We start from the raw sequence: 22,190 nt of genomic DNA, 5'->3' as shown, positions 1-22,190 counted from the left end.
CTGAGAAACAACAGGACCCAGGCGCGCCGTTCCCCCCGTTTTCCCGACCGCCATGATGAGGGAAACCATCGCCAGGGAAACCGGCATACATGCCACATATGTCCTCTGTAGGTGCCTGCTCCACCTCGACATTGCGGGCAGCCTTGCCACACGTAGCCGGCAGCCGCTCGTGGCCTCGGCCTTCTGGGAGCGAGTTCTGCTCGCGTTTTGCTGCCCGTTCCGGATCCCCCACCCCCACTGGTACCTGACAATAACCTTGTACCCCCACTTATAGAGTTATTTACTTTTTTACCTTTGATATTCTGACTGATACGTGGGGCCACCACAGCCAATGTTTGGTGGTGCGGTTTACCCATGCATCTAATTTTAGGTAAAAAGGTGGATGAGCCAGTGGGCGATGATGGGAAATTTTCTGTACTCCTGGCTAATCCGGGGCCGACAGGTGGACGGCCATCCAAGCAACACCAGTGCCCTCAGTAGATGGAGCATTGGACACACTTATCACGCGTGGGCAGTCCGCTTAGCCCCGGTTAGTACAACACAGGCACAATGTGAGACCGTTGTCCACGGTGCACATTTACATCATTGTTTGAAGCTGCACGTATCTTACATGAGCTCATCGCCCAGTTTCCTCGTGGTAGCTACTAGTTGTGGGTTGATATCTTTGGAGTGCAACCCGTTGTAGTGGTATCACAGATGAGGCAAGTGCGACAGTTTTTAGCATGTGGAAAACCGGTACCATGCGTATGTTTTGTAATCCTGCCGCAGGCGCCGTTGATGCACGCCAATTTCGCATGACCATATCTTGTGTGAAGTATTTAAATTCATGCAGGTAGCAAGCTACAAGGGCTCATCGATAATTAACCTCTTGCCTACTCCATTAAATCTGTGTTTATTCGACGCGCGCGCCCGATCATTTTGTCCAATTAGTAGAAATAAGTGTTTTTCATGAGCTATGTGTGATGAAAACCCTCTTGATAAAAATAGGGTAACTACCATCGATTCCAGATCTTACCTAATCTGACTTTGACTTGTTTTTCATGTAGCCTTTGGGCGAGCCGATCCACCACAATGGTGATGTACCAATCGGTGCTCGGCTCTATAATATTGCCAAACTCCACCGAGCTAACTTCAAACACACTCAAGAGATTGAGTGCCTGGACTTCGCTATCAGCAACTTGCTCAAAGCTACATCGACAATAACTGAAGGGGACACGGATCATTATTTGTACCAAAGTGATCTAGGGAAATGGTTTCAGATTCGATTTGAACATTTAGGGAATATTCTCGATAGCCAAAGTGCGATCTATCACCTGAATAAGGCTCTAGATCTATCTTCTACAACTCCGTTAAACCATGCCGATACTCTACATCATTTAGGAGTTTCGTACCAAACCCGCTTTGAACGACTGGGTACACTTGATAATTCGCTCCAAGCTACCAACTACTTTCTCCAGGCTGTAAAGCTTACCCCGGACAAAGATGCTGAGAACCCAAGCCGTCTTAGCAGCCTTGGAGTCTCTTACCAGGCTCGGTTTGAACGTCTAGATGATCCCGCCGATCTTGATCTTTCGATTAGGATCCAATTAGAGGCTGTAGAGAAGACTTCGAACACAAATCCAGACAAAACCCGGATGCTAAGTAATCTCTCCGTAGTCTACATTAGCCGTTTTCAGCGTCAAGGCCAGATAATAGACATTGATCAAGGAATTCAGTCTCTCACACAAGCACTGCAACAAACCTCTCCACACAACGAACAACTACAAGGCTACTTGACTAATTTGGGACTCTCCCACTTTCTCCGATTTGACCGACTGGGCGAGATGGATGACATTGATAAGGCCTTGGAATATCAAAAGCGAGCATTGGATTTAACCCCCGAGAGTAACCCTGACAAACCAAGTCGGTGGAGCCACTTAGGCGTATTCTGTCAATTTCGCTTTGATCGATTTGGTCAAATCGAAGACATCCACAACGCGATAGAATATCAAACACATTCCGTAATGGGTATTCAAGACAATCATATTCATAAGCCAAAGGCGTTGAATAATCTGGGTAACTCCTATCAGTGCCGCTTTGAAAGGTTGGGCCAGATTGGAGATATTAACATGGCTATCAAATACTTGCAGCAAGCAATATTATTTTCACCCAAAGATGATGTCCTTCGGGCATGGTGGTTGAATAACCTCAATCGGCCGTACTATTCTCGCTTTACCCATCTCCAAGACGTCGATGATTTGAACCAAGCTATCGATCTTCAAAATGAGGCATTATTGTTAACTCCTATTGGTTACGCCTATCGGCCAAGGCAATTAGAGATGCTCGGAACGCTTTACCAAGAACGATTCCACTTATTAGCCCATCCAAAGGATCTTGGGGCCGCTGTTGACTCTTTCAAAGCTGCCGCCACATCGATCGGCCATGCCGTAACAAGACTACAGGCTTGCCGCAGCTGGGCAAAACTGTGTATGCAGCATGACCTATCCCCGCTAAAGGCCTATACTCGGGCGTTGGAATTGATACCACAGATAGTATGGCTGGGCACTACTGTCAGTAGGCGCTACGATTCCTTGCTCGCAGAGGTGCAAGATATTGCCATGGAGGCAGCCGCAGCAGCAATACAACATCAACAGTACAATTTAGCGCTAGAGTGGCTTGAGGAGGGGCGGTCCGTTGTCTGGAACCAAATGTTGCAGTTACGGACGCCTTTTGATCATTTATCACGCCATGATCCCAATTTGGCTAACCAGTTCCAGAAAGTAGCAGAAGGGCTTGAGAAAGCAAGCGGGTTGTCCCAGGACCCGGAGCGCGAACTAATTGCCGGAGTCTCTATGGAACAATCATCTCAAGAACATCGAAGGCTGGCAGAAGAATGGGATAGGTTACTCAATGATATTCGATCCATTCCGTCACTACGTAGTTTCCTCAAACCAAAGAATTTCGGAGAGCTACTATCATCGACTATGACCGGGGTTGTGGTCGTAATCAATGTACATCGAAATCACTGCGACGCGTTAGCCTTGCTCCCAGGAAGTAGGGACGTTATGCATATTCCATTATCCTCGTTGTCATACAATACACTGATCAACACTCGTGATCGCCTGGTGCGAAATACTCGGATTGGAGGTCGAGGCTCGAGACGCCCTATCCTCAACGAAGACAGATCTTCAGATCCGCTCGAAAGCATCCTTAACATGCTCTGGATTGATGTAGTACGGCCCGTTCTTGATTCCCTAGGGTACTTAGTAAGTGTATGCGCTTTATCGTGTCATAAATGTCATGTGTAATAAATGTCCTAGGTTTCTCGAGGTTCAATGATCGCCCTGCCACATGTTACATGGTGCCCGACTGGCCCGCTTACAGTGTTACCTCTTCACGCGGCTGGCTATTATGATCGGCCTCTGGCAAGTGCATGCGACTTCGTGATTTCGTCGTATAGCCCGGCTATAAGCGCCTTGCTTCCTTTGGATCGCCCCCCATCAAAATTTCAGGGCTTATTGGCTGTAGGCGAAGCGGCCGCAAAGACAAACTCACCATTACCTGGGACTGTGGCTGAAATTGAGAAACTCGAACAGCAAGCACATGAAGTCGCGTTCACTCGGCTTGATGAGCAACAAGCAACTTGCGCCGCGGTGCTCGATAGAATAGAACACTGTAGCTGGATTCATCTTGCTTGCCACGCCTCGCAGAACGTTGCTGATCCAACAGCAAGCGCGCTTCAACTTCACGATGGACCATTACGTTTGGCGACTATTGCTGGCAGGTCACTCAAGCATGCCGAATTTGCATTCTTGTCAGCGTGTGAAACGGCCGCGGGAGTTGAAGCATTACCGGACGAAGCTGTGCACTTAGCAGCAGGAATGATGATGGCGGGGTACCGGTCTGTAGTTGCGACTATGTGGTCAATCAACGATCAAGACGCTCCTATTGTGGCAGAAAAACTATATGCGCGGCTTCTTGAAGGAGGTAATCCACAGAGCCACAAAGCGGCTATGGCATTGCATGAAGCAGTAGCAAGTCTCCGCAATACTGTGGGAGATGATGAATTTGAAAGATGGGTACCTTACATCCATGTGAGATATGCTCTGGACTACTCCACTTGGCCTTGAAGCCAATAGCTAGCAGTATGATAACTTGTACCTTTGGTAACTAGTCAACCTTTTCATGTAAAATAGCTTCAGCAATGAAACTGGTTCAGGAATTACTGTTGGAGGATGTTATGTTATGGAGTTTTAGGTGGCAGATATGACATTGGACTAGATATATTCAAGAACCTTGTTTGGTTTGGCTTGGAGCTGGCAAGGAGTAAGAGCACAGACTTATTCATTGGGCTCTTTGCATGTTCCCCCTGTGATGCCTAACCATAAAGAGTGACCTACAAAAAATAACTCACATGCAGCCCTGAAGCTTTGTAGGATCAGGTTCTTTAACTTAGATAGATTACCCTCCTAAGTTGGGTGTCATGAATTTTGGGGCATCTTTTAAGGACGTAGTTGCCCTGATTCTCAGATGACTCTTACCTGTTAATTCTTGCAATAATGTGCCCTTAAAATCATCTACTTAAAATTTTGGGATCAATAATGTTCAGTAAATTTCAATTCATTCAAATGGGATAATGTCCTAGACTTTGTCTGGGATGGTGTGGGAGATGGTGCTTACAGCCAGGTAGGTACAAATGACAGTCCAGATAACTAAGTAAACCACTTAGGGTGGTGACCAGTCAACTTTCTACAGCAGTGAGAATGCTCAAGGTGTCAAGCTAGGGGCTACCTACATTAGTATGGCTGCTGAGGGCAACAAGCTACCATTGGTGACATATTAAACCACCCAGCAACGGCTATGGGATGTTGGCAAGATGTTATAGAGTAAGGTATAAGGCACTATGCAATTATATACAGAATATAATCAAATGATTAATAGTTCACTTATCTATGGATATAAAAGCCAATGAGCTGGTTATATAAAGGTAAATTAGGTTAGTAATCAGGGTGAGCCCTACACTTAGCAAGTAATTAAGCAATTACTGCAGTTGCAGGTGGTTGGTTGTGCTTATCCCTCTAGAATAAAAGTTACTACTGAGTCTTAGTTACTTACTGTAATTTATCTGGATCTGTTAGCAATTTATTAGACCAAGATTGCACTTAATTGAAGTGTATATGCCACTTTCAAGGCCTTGAACTCTTCCAACTGACTTACTCATGAGGTGCAGGGTTGCCCTAGAGCCTTTCCAAGCTACCCAGTGTCTGTTGGGACCTTGCTAGAGGCTATGTGTGCCAAGATGCCTTACAGGTTAAGTTCAGCAAGCTAAAGAGGCTAAGAAAGCAAAATAAAGCACTCTAAACTAATTAAAGAAGATCTATTAGATCTTCAAGTTCACACAAGAGGTAAAATGGGATGAATATGAGGATGCATTCAAGGGTCTCCCTCAGGGGCTTTCTCCACCCTAGAGGGAGAACAAATAACAATATACATGATGTACAAAAGGGGAAGTTACATGAGAGGTACAGTCTGAGCCATTTGATACATAAAGACCTATTAAGCCTAATAAGTTCAAGTGAGATAGACCCAGAGCTATTTATAGAATTGTTATGGAACAGGATAAAATAGTAAAGAATGGCTAAGCAAACATGATTTAGCCTTGAAATCAGTGTAGACAGACACTTGTAAAGCACATAGAAATATTCCTGGAGTTTTGCTGTTATTTCTGCTATTTTTAATCATGTAAATACTTGAGGTATTAAGGGAGAAACAGTCCCTTAAAGGAAAGGCTTAATAACTTGAGTCTAACTGAAAGACTGTTCTTAGGTAAGCACTCTGCTTTCCAGAAGCTACTAACCTGAGTAGCTAAGGGGAAGGTCTGGGCCTCACTAAGAGCACAGCTTGTTTCAGCCTTTTCCTAGAATGTCTTAGTGAGGGGAAGGATATTTTAGAACTGGAGGCTAATTCTTATAAGGCATAGCTTTGTGAGACAGGCTCTCACTTAACATCTCATCTCTTTTCTTCTTGTCATGTATCTTACCCTACTGTATATAGTAATCACAGGCCTCTAAGGGTATAAATAGCCCCTTGAACTGGCCTTTTGAATGCATCACATTTTACCATCCTCTCTCAGCCTAGTGTGACTCTTAAGAACTTCTTCTATTGATCTCTTTAAGTATCATACATAGTAAATTAGCCTAAAGCTCTTAAGTTTGGCGCATATAGCCTCTAGGACGGCCCCAACCTATACAGGGAACCTATAACCAGCTTGAGTGCAACCCTGCTAAGACTCTCTGGCAGTCTGCTAAAGTATTTGGTGCTTCCACAACGCCCTTACCCCCTTGTCAGCCGTTGGAGACAGGGAAATAAATTTCCATAATTCTCAATTAAATTACAGTGAGTTCCAGAGACTGACATTTAGGTTTTATACTACTCTGCCTGTACCTCGCGTCGCCTGCTGAACAGTAATACGCTCATTACTAGTTATTGGTAGGGATCACCCTGATACTAACCGCTTTACTCTTATAGCAAGATAACTAGTTGCTTTAATATACTCTAATTACACTAGCATAGACTTCTCTTATTACTTATCTTCCTAAGTTTTCTACCTTTTATAGTTAGACAGTTACCTTATTTGTCTTTTCTCTTCTTTTAGTTACTTTCTTTCCTCTTTAGAGTATTTTGTTTTATTATCTTTTTTCCCTATCTATAACAAGAATGTTCTAGAGCATACACAACTAAATCACATTAGTGTGAATGCTAAGAATAGCCCTGAGTCAGGGTAGGATCTCATAGAAAGAGCTAGAAACTTAAATGGCTAGTTTCACCATCAATGTGGCTCAGAATCAGACAATTCTTTTTTGAGAAGTGAGATGCTGGTGCCTCCAACCTATTTGTATTTGTCTGCATAGTAATATGCCTATCTCCTGCCAACCTTTGGTGCTTCCATGCTTGCTTGCACTTGTTCTATAGCCTGTATGTACCATTCCTGCATACAAATGTATGGTAAAAAATTCTATAAATCATAGAAATGATATTATGACCTGTCTGCATGATTGAATATGTATATATGCAAGTGCAACAAGTAAATAAAGCATAAAACATCATGTAGCACCATCAGTTTCCAAATATAGTAATGTCCATGCCCATATTTAGATAGAGCAAGTATGATTACCCTAGTTTGCACTATTCACTATTGGCAATTAGTGGTGCATTTGTCTAAATTATCTATTCCATAACACTATGTAGCTTGGCAAGCAGAGGAGAGGACATGGCTAAGGCACTTATTGTGTGGGATAATTGCCAAGGTCACATGATTGAAAATGTTGTCTATTCAACTTTGTTTGAAATTGAGAAATTTGGAATAATTCTTGGGTATCTGTTATGGAATAGGATATCATATCATGACCCATGCCTTTGCTGGCCTGTCTCCTGACCAGGCCACCTACTAATTGGATATTCTGCAGTCTTTAGATAAGCCACATATACTCACACACATGCAGTCAGAACTGTCATTACTCTAAGGGCTCATGACTTGGAGACTGACAACCTGGGGGTTGCCATGGTCAATTGCCCTCATTATATGTTACAGAGTCTGACTAATTACAAATACATGATTGTCAAATACCTAATCCAATAAGAAGCCTGCTCTATCAGCAGCCTTACTCATGCATATGTGACACCATGATGTCATCAAGGTGGAGGTGGCTACAATGCTGACAAAGCAGAGGAGGGGATGTGGCAAGGTGCTAAGGGTATGACATAAGTGCCAAAGTCATATGATTGAAAAATATGTCTGTTTGTGTTTGTTTAAGTTTGAGAAAATTGGAATAAATTATGTGGCATTGAGTGTGTCTACAACAGCAAGCAGCAGGTGCCAACAGGCATGACAGCAGTTAAATGTTTGGGACTCCTTCCAGTACTTGAGGTTGCAATGATCAGTGAATATGGTGATGGGATGCAGGGTTTCTTCCAAAAATAATCTCCAGTGCTCAAAGGAATGGATGATTGCCAGAAGTTCCTTATCATGAGTGTTGTCATGCCCTAGAGGCATGACCACCTTAAAATCCACTAAGTTGAAGAAAATGTGAATATATGCGCTATTTTCTTGAAGATTTATGGATATATGCATTTTAGTGTAAACTCAGTGCTGAGTGCTTATTAGGTAATCCAATCACATTTTGTTATCTTTGGTCATGTAACCTTATCTTTGTTTTTGTGTTTGTTGATGTATGTACTATTCCTCTCCCTTGTTGAATATATAAGGAGGGTTCTGAGAGCCTTAAGCCTCAGAACTTGACCTCTTATCCCTTCCAACACTACCTACCCTAAGACATACAATTAAGAGTATTGCCTGAGAGCATACCAGTCACTGTCAAAGGTCTTTAGCCCTGCTATCTTTATAGCATAGTGCATCTTACTATATTAGGTCTTGTCCTACTCCTTTCCTGGCATTGCCTTTGAGCTCTGTTAGGCCCTACTAGTTGATAAGTCTTATATTAGGCAATAGCTAGTTAGGTTTTACCTCTTGGTAGTTGTTGGCTCTGACAGGTGTTGTAGTTCTGTTCAGCACCTTTGAATGATTCTAATAAGAAGCCTAGTGGGTGTAAGCACCCTTCCTCTTGTTGTTGACTAAGAACAGTGTTCTAGACACAGTCAAACAGACCAGTGCAAGTGGTTGCATGCTGGCCCAAGCCCAAATTCAGGAGGCAGTGGGTGTAATCATGGGTTGTCAGCAGAGGAATAATAGGGCTCTATGACTTGGTGGTCAAGCTGGTTCACTTCTGGCTAGTTCTATTTTCCTCTGTTTATGACAAACAGTGCCTGGGGTAGCACCAGATGCATTGATTTCCAGAAAGTATGGTTTTGTGGGATCTGCATGGGCTAGTACCAGGGCATTAGTTATAGCATCCTTTAGTGCTTGGAAGGCTTCTTTTTCCTTGGTACCCCACTCCCATAGTTTATCTTTTTTGACTAGGTTGTGCAGAGATTGGGCCATGTGACTGAAATTGGCAACAAACTGTTGCAGAAAGTTGGCAAACCCTAAAAACAACTGGACCTCTTTGACCTTGGAGGGTATTGGCCATTCCTGTACTGCCTGGATTTTGAGCTTATCCAGGCTGAATCCCTTATCCAATACAATGATCCCTAAGTATTCAACCAAGGTGATGTGGAATGAGCTCTTGCAGCCAAGTGGGGTACAGGTGAAACTGTGTAAGGCAGTGGGGGTGCTACCTATGACAACAAGCTAAGTATCTATGGTAACCAAGGCCCTACAGGCAATGGCCAACTAGGTAACTACAATAAGCAAGCCACTTAAGGCAGTGTGGGCTAAGTGACTGAGTAGCTAAGTAGCAAACCCAGGCTGTAAGGCCCTGTGTACAAGTGGGGAGATGACAAGAGGTAATTGACCTGGGTGTTACCATGGTTGGTTGGCCTCCTTATATATTACAGAGGCATGCTATTTACAAATACATTTATATGCAATACCATAACAAATAAGATCCCTGCTCTGGCTGTGGCCTTACTCATGCATACATATCACCTACATGTCATAGTAATGTCATTGTGGTGGAGGTGGCTACATTTGCTGACTAAGCATAGAAGGGGATGTGGCAAGGTGCTTAGGGTATGACATAAGCGCTGAAGTCACATGATCAAAAAAGTTGTTTGTTTGCCTTTGTTTAAATTCAAGAAAATGGGAATAAATTTCCTGGTATTGAGTGTGTCTACAACATAAACAAAAGCAAACAGACATATTTTTCAATCACATGACTTTGGTGCTTATGACATACCCTAAGCACCTTGCCATGTCCCCTCCACTGCTTAGTCAGCTGCATAGCCACCTCCACCTTGATGACATCATAGGTGACATGTATGCATGAGTAAGAATGCTGATGGAGCAGGCTTGTTATTGGCTATGGCATTGCATATGATGTATTGGTAATTAGTGATCCTGTAGAATATATAAGGAGGGCAATTGACCATGGTAATCCCCAGGTCAATTACCTCTTGTCCTAGACATAGTCTGGGACAGCATGGGAGATGGTGCTTGTGGCCAGCTAAGTACAGGTGTAAACCACTTAAGGCAGTGGGGAGGTTTTCTACAGCAACAAGCTATCTAAATGCAGTAGGGATGCTGCTTAAGGTGGTGAGCTAAGTAAACTAAGTGAGGTTACTGGGCATAAGGCCCTTGTACAATGATTGGAGTGCAAGAAGAGGTAATTGACCTGGGGTTTGTGTTACACCCTTGTGACTCATACCACTAGAATCACACAATTTTTCTATTATTTTTAGTATTTTTTGCAGTCTTATTATCTTTAGTTTTTTGATCACGTGATCTTGGTGCTTACCAGGCCAAGATGCTGTGCCAAGTTGCCATGCCAAGGGTGCTTAGGGGAAATCCACACTTCTGTGCAGCCCACAAGCACACTTCTCATTTTACATGGACACTTCTATTCACACATGCACAGACCATGTAAATAGTTTACTCTTGCCTATATATACAGCAGGAAAATTGCTTGGAGACACCAAGTTGATTTTACCTTGTCTCTCATCATAGACAGGTACCTTATGTCAGAGTCTGACTAATGAAGAATGGGATATATGCCTAAAGAGGCAGTGCTGGCTTTGGGGATAAGCAGAAGACTGCAACCAACACTTTAGATAGAGAGATTACTTGCCAAATATGGCACAAGACCCCTTAGAGAAGAGCAGGAGAGTGGGGAGGGTAGTCAGTAGATTGACAGGAGGTCAAGTTCTGGTCTGAATGCCAGAACTCTCCCTTCATTATATACATCATACAGAACAAGGGAACTGTAAAGTACAAAGGAGAACAATGGAAGACATACTACAAAGGTATGGGTAACTAAGAGAACAATAGAACAATGCAACTAAGGACATATGGTAACTAAGTAACCAGAGGACAAAGCTAACAGGCTAAACAAAGGGACCATTCACATTCCATGTTGATTGCTCTGCCAGGGGAGTCCTGCATGGCCTGTGGTCATGTTGGGAACATCCCCTGGTCCATATAATTCGTAAAATTTAGATAAAATGATAATAGAATATTAGGGTATCTGTGTCCATGCCTCTTGGGTCATGACACCTTATCAGCTAAGTACTCCAGGCCTCAGTATAGGCCCCCCACTCAGTAGTATCAGTAGCTATACTACCCTCACTGGCCTAAGGCCCTCCCTCATTGCCAATAGTCAGTTGGTAGCTGCCTTAAGCAGATTAGCCAGCAGTAGTATAGCCTTAGAGTAGCTTTTGCATTGTCTAGTATGGCCTTTAGTGCCTGCCCCATTAGCGTGTAGCCCACCTTACAGTGTGGTTACAACAGTTTGCCATGGTTGATTGCCCTCCTTATATATTACAATAAGGCTGTGCTAGATACAAATACTGAATCAAATAAGAACCCTGCTCCATCAGCAGCCTTACTCATGCATATGTGTCACCTGTGATGTCATCAAGGTGGAGGTAGCTACGTATGCTGACTAAGTATGGAGGGGGACATGGCAAGGCACTTGGGTATGACATAAGTGCTGAAGTCATGTGATTGAAAATGTTGTCCATTTGTCTTTGTTTAAAACTGAGGAAATGGGAATAAATTCCCTGGTATTGGATGTGTCTACAATGCCTCTTGTTGTATTCACTCTGTCATAAACAGAGGGAAATAGAACTAGCTGGAATTGAACCAGCTTGACCACTAAGCCATAGAGCCCTATTATTCCTCTGCTGACAACCCATGATTACACCTGCTACCCCCCAAATTTGGGCTTGGGCCAGCATGCAACCACTTGTACTGGTCATGTGACCGTGTCCAGGACACACTCAGTGTACAAGGGCCTTGTAGCCCAGTAATTACTAAAGTAGTTAGCTCACCACTGCCTTAAGCAGCTTATTCACTGTACTTAGATAGCTTGCCACTGCCTTAAGCATGCTTGTCATTGTAGTATAGCTTGTGGACACCATAGGATAGCCTGTCATTGCCTTATGTGGTTTTCTCATACTTGTACCCAGCCTCAAGCACCAGCCCCCTTGGTATCCCATCAGACATCTAGGACATGAGCTGTGAATAAAATATTATGAAATACATAACAGGGGACCCTGAATATCTCTGTGTGTAGCCACATGCATGGGGCCCCCAGAAACTAAGCACCAGTTGTTGGGGCTCATTTTTTTCCTCATGTGAGACCCACCTACCCCCCTCCCTCAAATTTTCCAATTTATGAGCTTTTTCCAATACTTACCAGCAGCAGGTAAGTGTCAGCTGATAGTTGATTGACTGTCACAATCTTGTATTGTTGCTGTGTTGTGGCCTATATCTGGTAAGAGATACCATGCTGTGACTAATAAGCTGGTATGGATATGACATTTCTCCACTAATCTGTACTTATTTTTATTATTACACAAGTAATAATACAGTAAATAAAATGAGACAAAGATGCAAACTAAGGTTTTTGAGGTCCCTCTTTCCAGTTGCAACCTTTGCAGAATGCATAAGCCTCAGGAATACCCTCAATGTGCAATATCTTCTGCATATACACTGTTTTCTCACTGTCATACACCACTGTAAGGTGGGTACACACTAGTAGGGCAGGCACTTAAGGCTGTATCTAGTACAAGGTAAGCCTGACTAAGCTATCTAACTAGGCTAAACTACTGGAATGACCACTTAAGGTGGCAACTACTGATCTAACTACATCAATGAGGGGGCCTTAGGCCTGGAAGGTGTGGTAGGTTAAGTAGGGAGTAAGTGTCTGGACTACTAAGGGGCCGGCTACTCAGCTGGCTGGGGGTTTCCTCCTCAATGAATATGAGACAAGGTAAAATCAACTTGGGGTCTCCAAGCAATTTTCCTGCTGTTTATATAGACAAGGACAAGGGTATATACATGGTCTGTGCATGGAAGAAAGAAGTGTCCATGTGAAATGAGAAGCGTGGATTTCTCCTAAGTGCCCTTGGCATGGCATCTTGGCGCAGTATCTTGGCATAATAAGCGCCAGGATCATGTGATCAAAAAATATAAGATATTGAGTTCGGAAAAAATGGTAAAAATATCAGAAAAATAAGGCAATTCCAATGGTATATGTTAAGGGAGTGTAACACTCACTCATTTGAATATGTATAGATTTAGCTAAGAAGATAAACAGTAACCACCAATATTCTCCTTGTTTGTAGCTTCTACCATACAAGATTCTATCTTGTGGCTACACACAGAAATATTCAGGGTCCCCCCTGTTGCATAGGCAAGTGCTCTGGTGCTTAATCAGTACTTAAGTGCCAATGCACTAAATGCACGTTTTCTCTATCACCCAGGCATTCCACACTGCTGAACTGCTTGCGCTTAGGTGCACCTGTTTGTGCGCTCCAGAATTCCAGCTCAAACACTCAAAACAGATAACATTTGGTAGAGTTATGCCTTATTTACTGTAAGTACCCAGTACAGTAGTATCCTAACTTTGAGACTGTTTACTCCAAGGATGAAACACTTAGCTTTGGGACATCCAAGCACCCACACAGGTAAAAACTGGCTTGGGGCAAGCATTGCCTTTGGGCAAATATTAGGATATGTTATTTGTTTACTATGTACCAAAGTATTGGCTCCCTCAAGTGTTTCAGTTGCCACATGTACCTCCTGTACCCCCTCTTGATATCAATTGTGTATATACTTGTTTGTGCACCTTCTCAGGGTATAAAAGGACCCTGTGGAGACACTTCTAATGCATCCATTTATCCACTCTTATATATTGACATATACACACAAGCCTTTAACAGCTTATCTGTGCATTTACTTTAGTGATTGACTCACTGTAAATAGCATAGGAGGTTATTTGGTGCACTAAGACCATAGGCCAGCCCCAACAGACACAGGGTAGCCAATTAGTGTACTTACTGCAACCCTGTGCCCCTTGACTGTCACAGTTGTTGAGCTCAACATTGAGTATAGTGCAACAATACTGTAAGGATTGTTGTGATTGAGTGATAGTGTTTCAATCCACCATACCCCCTATATTGTAGATAGCTTTATCTACAATATCTCATAAATCCTAGATATATTTTAGGTAAACCCCATAAGTCTTAAGTCTTACTTAAGCATATATAAGTCCTATACTTATTAGGCAAATCCTATAAGTCCTGTACATTGGTCAGGTAACCTTCTTATTTAAGGTACTATCCCAGAGACCTTAAGTATACATACCCTTAGTCACTTAGGCTTAAGTAACATTAGTCTAAGGTACTATACATAACCAACCACCTGCACTTGATAGTTGCTAGACTATTTGTTAGGAGTTGTTTATTCCTGATAAACCTAGCATATATTGTGCATATATTCTGTGCATATATTCTGATACTTAATACTAGTTACTGGCTATTCCCATATACATTTTGTATATAGTAATTCTTTCTTACTCCTGTATTTACACAACTCTTAACATTGGTGACCACTGCAGGGCATAGTGTTGGTTATCTTTAATTCTTACCTGTAATCTTTTGTACAAGCTTTTCATACTTTGTATATACATTCTAACTGTGGTACTCTACTAACATTCTCTTATGTCTAGAAGATCAAGTAGACCTGCATCCTCTAATAGGACCCCTTGGGACACAAGACTTTCAAGAGAAGGTATGCCTAGACATAGTACCCCTAGAAGCTCTGTGCTTCCTAGAGACAGCATACCTACAGATAGTCCCAGCAACCCTTTTGGACCTACTAGGTACTCTCTTGAACAATCTTCTCCTGAGGAGCTAGTGATCCCCCAACCCATCCTACCCTATGAATCACCCATCAAGCCACCTGCTTCTATGCCAGCCTTGGAAGACCCTCAAGCAGGACCTAGTAGCTCAAGAAGGATATCACCTCACTCTCATAAGTCATCATCCAGACATTCTCCAAGATTGTCTCCTTTGGAATATGAAGCTCTTCAGGAAGCAAGCAAGCTAGCTAAGCCAAGTTCTTCTTTAAGGAAGCCTTCACCTTTTGGTCATAAGACTAGCCCAGCTACCTTCCAGAGAATGATCCCTGTATTTGGACTTCCAGATATAGAGATGCTGGAACCTTCCTCTAGTAGACCTTAGCCCTCTGAGCCTATTAACTCTCATGAGCTTAAGAGATCTAAAGGAAAAACCTCTGAGGCCCACATATCCAAGCATAGGGAAACTCAAGCTGCCTTACTGGACCCTAATGATAGGTCTTTTACTAATGACCCAGCTATCCAGAAGTACCTACCCTATTCTCCTTCCACTAGTTTATACCCTTTAAATGAAGAATTTCTGGGAGAATTCAACTATCAGCCTGACTGTACCCAAATGACCTCTTGGTGCAGGAAGAACCCTCAAGCTAATAGTTTCAGGAAAGTTTATAGGCAGCTAGGAAGAGTATTCTATCATGTGGAGATACCTCCAGCACATGAGAATTGCTACCCCTCACCTTCTTGTGAGCAATGGGCTTCTCACTACTTCAAACTACTAGATACTGTAGTAACCTTTAGACCTACATGTTGCATCACTACCAAGTTAGTTCCTGCTCAAGAAATCAACCATTGGCCTGAATATGGTAAGTTACACATAGACCTGAATAAACTAATCAAGAGAACTGTTCAGAACATCTATGACATGGAAGAGCTATTGCCTATTCCAGAATGGCCAGAACATGACTGTCTGTTCACCTCTCATTCCTTTGAGGTAGCTGCAGTCACTTATAGGGATCAGATGGAGCGTTTCATTCAGAAGCTGTATGAGATTCTTGGTAGACAACTTCAGACTGGACCACCTTCCCCAGTCATCTCTGCAGGACATCTCAGTGAGGTAGAACCTGGACAAGAACACCTTAGAGATAGGACTCTACAACTTAAGCAAGATATGACTCTGTTGGTGCCCAAAAGTTCTAGAGCCTCTTCTGTCACTCCACAGGAGGCGGCTCAAGAAAACTTACTAAGGAGTCTTATCAAACCCACAAGCCAAGTTACTATTGCTAGTCCTTTACTTCCAGAACCTCAGGTCTCTCCTCCAGCTGTAACCTTAGACACCTCCAGCAGTACTCCTCCAGGACAACCTCCTAGTAGTCTTCATTCATCCAAAGCCTCTCTCACTGTTACTATGCAACCTAGGTACTTAGGACCTGATAATGGAACTTTACTCATTCCCTCAGAACCTTTACCACCACCTCCTAGTGCTATTGCTACTTCCTCCTCTAGATCTATACCCTTAGGAATAATACCAGAGGAGTCACCCCATGTAACATTACAAGTTCCACCTACCTTAGAAAGGACTGAGAGACTTAGGAGAGAAGCTATTAGATCTCTAGGACCTAGACCACCTACTCCTAGACCCACTGTAGTCCCTTCCACTAGTTCAGAAGAAACCTTACCATCATCACCTAGAGGTAATGCTAGTGTTCCTATTGCACAACCTTCAGCTATACCTCCTTTCAATATACAAGCCCTTGAAGACTACATCAACAATCTTTCAGATGGAAGTATAGATGGCTTGAGTTCTCCTGAATCATCAACTGGAAGAGACCAAGTAGCCCCAGAACTAATAGCCCCATCTACACCTGCTGATTCTATTACTTCTGTCTCAAGTGCTGCTACACACACCATACAAATTCCAGTGGCACAATCTACTCCCAGGATTAGGAGCCAAGTAGAAGAGGATAATGTTAGGAATATACCTTATAATCCACCTTTAAGCAATGCTACTAGAAGAGTTAGCCTTGCAGGCCCAAGTATTCCTCTTAGAGATCCACCTCCACATGCTGACTTTATCAATTGCAGATCTTCCTTGGGAGCAAATCAACAATCCTCAGGAAGACCAGCTATACCAGCTGAGTCCTTTACCAGAGTATCTACAATCCCAGAAGAGCGCTCCTCTAGACTAGCTGAAAGTGCACACAGGAAACCTACCTTCTCTCCTGAATCAAGAAGAACTCCTCTAAGTATCCATACCAATTTACCTTACTTACAGGAGCAGCCAGCACCAGCTACTAGAGAAGAAGCCAATATGAGTAGGAGAGGAAACTTCTTAGCCCCTCTACTAGCACCTGTCCCACAACTTCAAGTACCTCCAGCACCACCCATTGACAGGACTAGGTTACCTCCTCATATTGTAGGACATATGGTCTCCTCTTGAAGGTTTAGTGAGCTGTTTAATGATCCACCTCCTAGGGATCAACTTAGAGATAGACTAGTTCCCTTAGCTGAAGGAGGAGGAGGAAATGACCCACCATATGATAGTGATGATGGAGATTTTGATAACTCTGGTAGAAGAAGGGACAACCTACCTAGAAGGAATAGAGGAGGACCTCCTAACAACCCAGAAGACCCAGGAAATGAACCATATGCTCAAGCAAATGCAGCTAGAGCTAGACCTTTCAACCCAGCTCCTGTACATTTTGATACTAAGCTGAAACCTGACATAATCCCAGAATGGGATGGAGATACTAAGAAGCTGTTGCGCTGGATGACATCCATCAATAACATAGCTGAGTATAGTAGCTACACTAGAATTCAGCTTGGACAGCAGATTCCTCTCAGGTTCACAGGAAGAGCTCTTAGATGGTTCAATGCATTGGATAAGGACTATAGGCAAATTATAACTGAAGACTGGCCAGCACTTAGGCAAGCTATCACTATCCACTTCATGAATAGAACCTTCCTGAACAGAAGCAAGAATGAAGCCATGCAAATCAGGTTCAGGGATAAAGATCACTCAGAAGAAACTCCAGAAGACTATGTCATCAGGAAGATGGAGGCTCTTACTATTGTCAGTGACTGGACTGACTCTGAATTAATCTTTGAAATCATGAATGGTGCTCCTAAGTCCTGGACCACGCATATAGACACCTCAAGAATAGTCACTTGGGAAGACTTCCTTGACAAGATTGCATGGCATGAGGAGGACCTTTTGGGAAAAGATTCTTCTCATAACTCTGACATACAGCGTCAGCTACATCAGATGCAATCTACTCTCAAGAGACTAGAAGGAAACAGGCACTCTAGGCCAAGTGCACGCTCACACTTAGCAGGATCTAAACCAGTAGGATGGCATCAAAATAATCCTCCACCAAAATACCCTAAGGATGACTCCACAGTACCTAAAGGTAAAACTCCTAAAGACAAGAAAGCTAGACCTTGTAGACACTGTGGAAGTATGATTCACTGGGATAGAGACTGTAAGCATGCTAAGAAAAATTCCAGATTTGTGCAATCACATATGGCACAAGCAGATGATGATGAATGGGAAGCTCAGGAAGCTTATGAAGATCTCTGTGATGAAGCCTACCTTGATGAGACAGAATATGACACTGAAGGAGAAGAGTCTGTTTCTGAGGAAGAGCAGGATTTTCATAAGCCCCTTCAGTCATTAGCTGTCTCTACCTCCAGCGCTAAGCCCAGCTCTGGATCCCAGGAGGAACAGCATGGTCTGGAGGGGACCACTGTCAGCCAGGGTACTAACTCTGCTGACCAGGGCAGTAAGGAGTCTGATTCATCTGTATTTTCTGGATATGTACAACCCAAGCTCCCCACTAGGAAGAGCCTTAATAAGAAACTGAAAATGGCTAGTAGTCATACAGCTATTGCCAAGAATGGAGAAGAAATCACTCTCAAGCAATTAATGTCAAGACCACCAGGAACTGCTTTCTTTGGATCCAAAGCCACTATCATCAAAGGATGGCTTCAGACAAGTAATGGACCTAAGAAGCGCATCACCTTTGACTCAGGATCAGAGATCACTCTCATTGATGAGTCAATACTTAAAACTCTAGACCCATCACCTAGAGTGCGCATTGGACAAAAACTCAAGTTAATTCAAGTTACTGGGAATAGTAGCTTATCACAGTATATTTCCCTTCCTATCATCTTTGATACTGAACAAGGATTAGTTAAAATGATTGTAGAAGCCTATATAGTTCCTGACATGAATACACCCTTTATCTTAGGAACAGACTTTGCATCTCAGTATTAACTGTCATTAGTTAGGAATAGAGATGGAACAAGGATAGGTTTTGGGAATACAGGACGTTCTATTCCTGTGGAAGAATCAGATTCCAGCCCAAGAATTGACCAGCAAGGTAATACCTTTATGGTTGAGGTTGCGCAAGGATTCATCAAGAATTCTGAGAAAATCAAGATCTCTGAGAAAGCCTACAAGAAGCAACTCCAACATAGAAAATTACCTCCCAATACTGTCAAAGTAAAGGTCTATGAGACAGTTACTATCCCAGCGCATACCATCAAGCTCATCAAAGTCAAGACAACATGGAAGGAAGGTCAAGCCTCTGGTTTTATGGACAGATCTTTCAACTCCCATCAACAAGAAGAACATCTGTTTGCAATAACAGACTGTCTGATAGATAGGAACAATCCCAAGATTCAGGTTTCTAACCTGTCAGAACATCCTTTAAGATTGCAAGGAGGAGAAATTCTTGGATATATGCATGATCCCAACAAATACCTTGCAAAGGAAAAGGACATTACTAAGGAAGAAAAAGACAGCATTATCAAGTATGCTACCTTAGTACAAGCCATGGTGCAGAGGAAAGCTGAAGAAAAGCCTACTGCACAAGAAGAGGAATTAATGAAGTCACCTGAAGGAGAACCCAAGACTGTCATAACCCATATCTGGAAAGGTTATTACCATATATATCCACTGTCAAAGATATATATAGTATATGTGATGCACAGTGATATATGAATAATATATATTGCTGGGGGATGTTGCACTCCCCCTGCCCCCCTAGCTGCAGACCAATGTTAAGGGAGTCTGTGGGCAAGGTCTGAATATTATATTATTATAGAAGAGATTATGTCATCCCCCCCCACCTCAAATCCGTAGTAGTTTAGTATAGTATTTGATAAAGGACTGGAGGGGGGGAGGTCATGTGACCCTGGTGGACTGTCAGTCTCTAAGTCATGAGCGCTTAGAGTAATGACAGTTCTGACTGCATATATGTGAGTATATGCGGCCTTCTAAAGACTGTGGAATATCCTATTAGTAGGTGGCTTGGTCAGGAGACATGCCAGCAAAGGCATGGGTCATGACAAAGACTGCTGAAGTACCAGACCCAGAACCTGTCCCTTCAGATAGATTCCTTCAAGAAGTCAATTTCTCAGAACATCTCACTGCTAATCAAAGAGCTAAACTAGAAAAAGTCTTGCGCAAGCATGAGTTAGCCTTTGGATTAGATGGTAGACTTGGTACTCATAACACTCAACTGGAAATTAGACTAAGGCCAGGAACTAAAGAAATATCTCTAACCCCTTACCATGCTTCTCCAGCTAAAAGAGAAGTCATTGACAAGCAGATTGAGGAATGGCTTAAACTTGGAGTCATTGAGCCATCCAAGAGTGCTTGGGGATTTCCTGTCATAGTAGTCTATTGTAACAGTAAACCCAGACTATGTGTGGATTACAGACACCTCAATGAAGTAGCTGTACCAGATGAGTATCCTTTACCAAAACAAACTGACATCTTGCATGCTTTAGAAGGATCTCAATGGCTTACTACCTTAGATGTGCTAGCTGGATTCACTCAGCTGACCATTAAGGAAGAAGACAGAGAGAAACTTGCTTTCAGATGTCACAACGGCCATTGGCAACCTACCAAACTACTCTTTGGATATAGGAATGGACCAGCAGAGTTCCAGCGTGTCATGAATAGGATACTTTCAAGATTTCTATGGCAATTTGCCCTAGCATATATTGATGACATAGTGATCTATAGTGTTGAGTTTGAAGACCATTGCAATCACTTAGAGCAAGTCTTAGGAGCTATTGAAGAAGCTGAAATCACCCTATCTCCAAAGAAATGCCACATTGGATACCAATCACTACTATTGCTAGGACAGAAGGTATCAAGATTAGGTCTATCAACCCATAAGGAAAAAGTTGATGCTATCTTAGAGTTGGAACCTCCTAAAAATGTTCCTACTTTACAGACTTTCTTAGGGATGATGACTTATTTCTCTAGTTATATTCCCTTCTACTCATGGATTGTAGCACCTTTGTTTAAGCTTCTCAAGAAAGGAACAGCTTGGTCTTGGGAGGAAAAGGAGCAACAAGCATTTGAACTTGCTAAAGAGGCCCTTGCATCTGCTCCAGTAATGGCTTATCCTATTATTGGAAAACCCTACAGATTTTACACAAATGCATGTGACTATGGCCTTGGAGGAATATTACAGCAAGTCCAATCCATCAAGATAAAGGACTTAAAAGGGACAAAGGCATACAAGTACTTAAGGGGGGAATATGACAAAGGAAACCCAGTTCCCAGAATGACAATTCCTGCTTCCAAGCAGAGAGACAACGTGGCTGGGGGGATAAATGGGATAAGCAAGACTTTGAAGAAACAACTGTACAAGTGGAGCAAGTCATTGCTTATTGGTCCAGGATTCTAAAAGAAGCAGAAAGAAACTACTCCCCAACAGAGCGCAAAGCTTTAGCCCTCAAGGAAGCACTTGTGAAATTTCAGGTATACTTGGAAGGAGATGAATTTGTTGCTATCACAGATCACGCCGCTCTCACTTGGAGCAAGACTTACAATAATGTCAACAGAAGACTCATGACATGGGGCCTAGTATTCTCAGCCTACCCAGGAATGCAGATTGTGCACCGCGCAGGAAGAGTACATGACAATGCAGATCCTATCTCAAGACTTAGGAGGAGAACCCCATATCATACCAGCCCTCTGGCAGATCAATTGACTCCACTCAAGCTCAATATGGAGGAAGACTCATTAAGAAACCTCTATAAGGAGATAAATGAATGTTTTGAAGAGAAACTCCTTAGAGTTGCAAGCGCATTCACCCAGAGTTACAAAATTAGAAATAGCCAGAAGCCCATCAAGAAGTGGATACCCACACTGGCAGAAGCTATCCCCTATCAAACAACTACATCATACTCTGTGGAAATATCAATAAACTCAGAAGAAATCACAAGGTTCATAGAAGCATACAAGAAGGACTCCCATTTTAAGCAAGTAATGGAAGAGTTCCAATTGCACCACAATCCACTCAATTCACCCTTCCATCAATACCAGATAGGAGATAATGGATTGATCTACTTTATAGATTCCCAGGAAAAGTATTGGCTATGTGTACCTAAGGATCTACAAGTAGATATTTTGAAGGAAAATCATGATAACCTCAATCAAGGAGCACATGCTGGTTATGCTAAGACATATCATTGAATTGCTTCTGTTTACTATTG

The 22,190-nt window shown here is 42.8% G+C and overlaps 3 protein-coding genes across 3 annotated transcripts; 2 read left to right on the top strand and 1 right to left on the bottom strand.

The window, feature by feature from the left end:
- Nucleotides 1-955: 955 nt before the first annotated feature.
- On the top strand, nucleotides 956-4,109 carry RhiXN_08968 (CHAT domain protein; the record flags this gene model as incomplete). The annotated part of the gene is made up of 3 exons (XM_043328784.1): nucleotides 956-988; nucleotides 1,047-3,245; nucleotides 3,300-4,109. 3 exons carry the CDS (start codon nucleotides 956-958, stop codon nucleotides 4,107-4,109), a joined length of 3,042 nt encoding a protein of 1,013 aa, XP_043180230.1.
- Nucleotides 4,110-7,813: 3,704 nt separating this feature from the next.
- Nucleotides 7,814-8,977, bottom strand: RhiXN_08967 (uncharacterized protein; the record flags this gene model as incomplete). The annotated part of the gene is made up of 2 exons (XM_043328783.1): nucleotides 7,814-8,038; nucleotides 8,798-8,977. The coding sequence occupies 2 exons, from the start codon at nucleotides 8,975-8,977 to the stop codon at nucleotides 7,814-7,816; spliced, it is 405 nt and encodes a 134-aa protein (XP_043180229.1).
- A 5,633-nt stretch (nucleotides 8,978-14,610) lies between these two features.
- Nucleotides 14,611-22,170, top strand: RhiXN_08966 (Retrovirus-related Pol polyprotein from transposon; the record flags this gene model as incomplete). Its single annotated transcript, XM_043328782.1, has 6 exons — nucleotides 14,611-15,049; nucleotides 15,104-17,072; nucleotides 17,121-18,808; nucleotides 18,959-19,650; nucleotides 19,982-21,342; nucleotides 21,372-22,170. The coding sequence occupies 6 exons, from the start codon at nucleotides 14,611-14,613 to the stop codon at nucleotides 22,168-22,170; spliced, it is 6,948 nt and encodes a 2,315-aa protein (XP_043180228.1).
- Nucleotides 22,171-22,190: the final 20 nt, after the last annotated feature.

This window comes from Rhizoctonia solani, chromosome 5 (genome assembly GCF_016906535.1).
Source record: "Rhizoctonia solani chromosome 5, complete sequence".
Classification (NCBI taxonomy): domain Eukaryota; kingdom Fungi; phylum Basidiomycota; class Agaricomycetes; order Cantharellales; family Ceratobasidiaceae; genus Rhizoctonia; species Rhizoctonia solani.
This window is presented reverse-complemented; position numbering and strand designations above follow the sequence as displayed.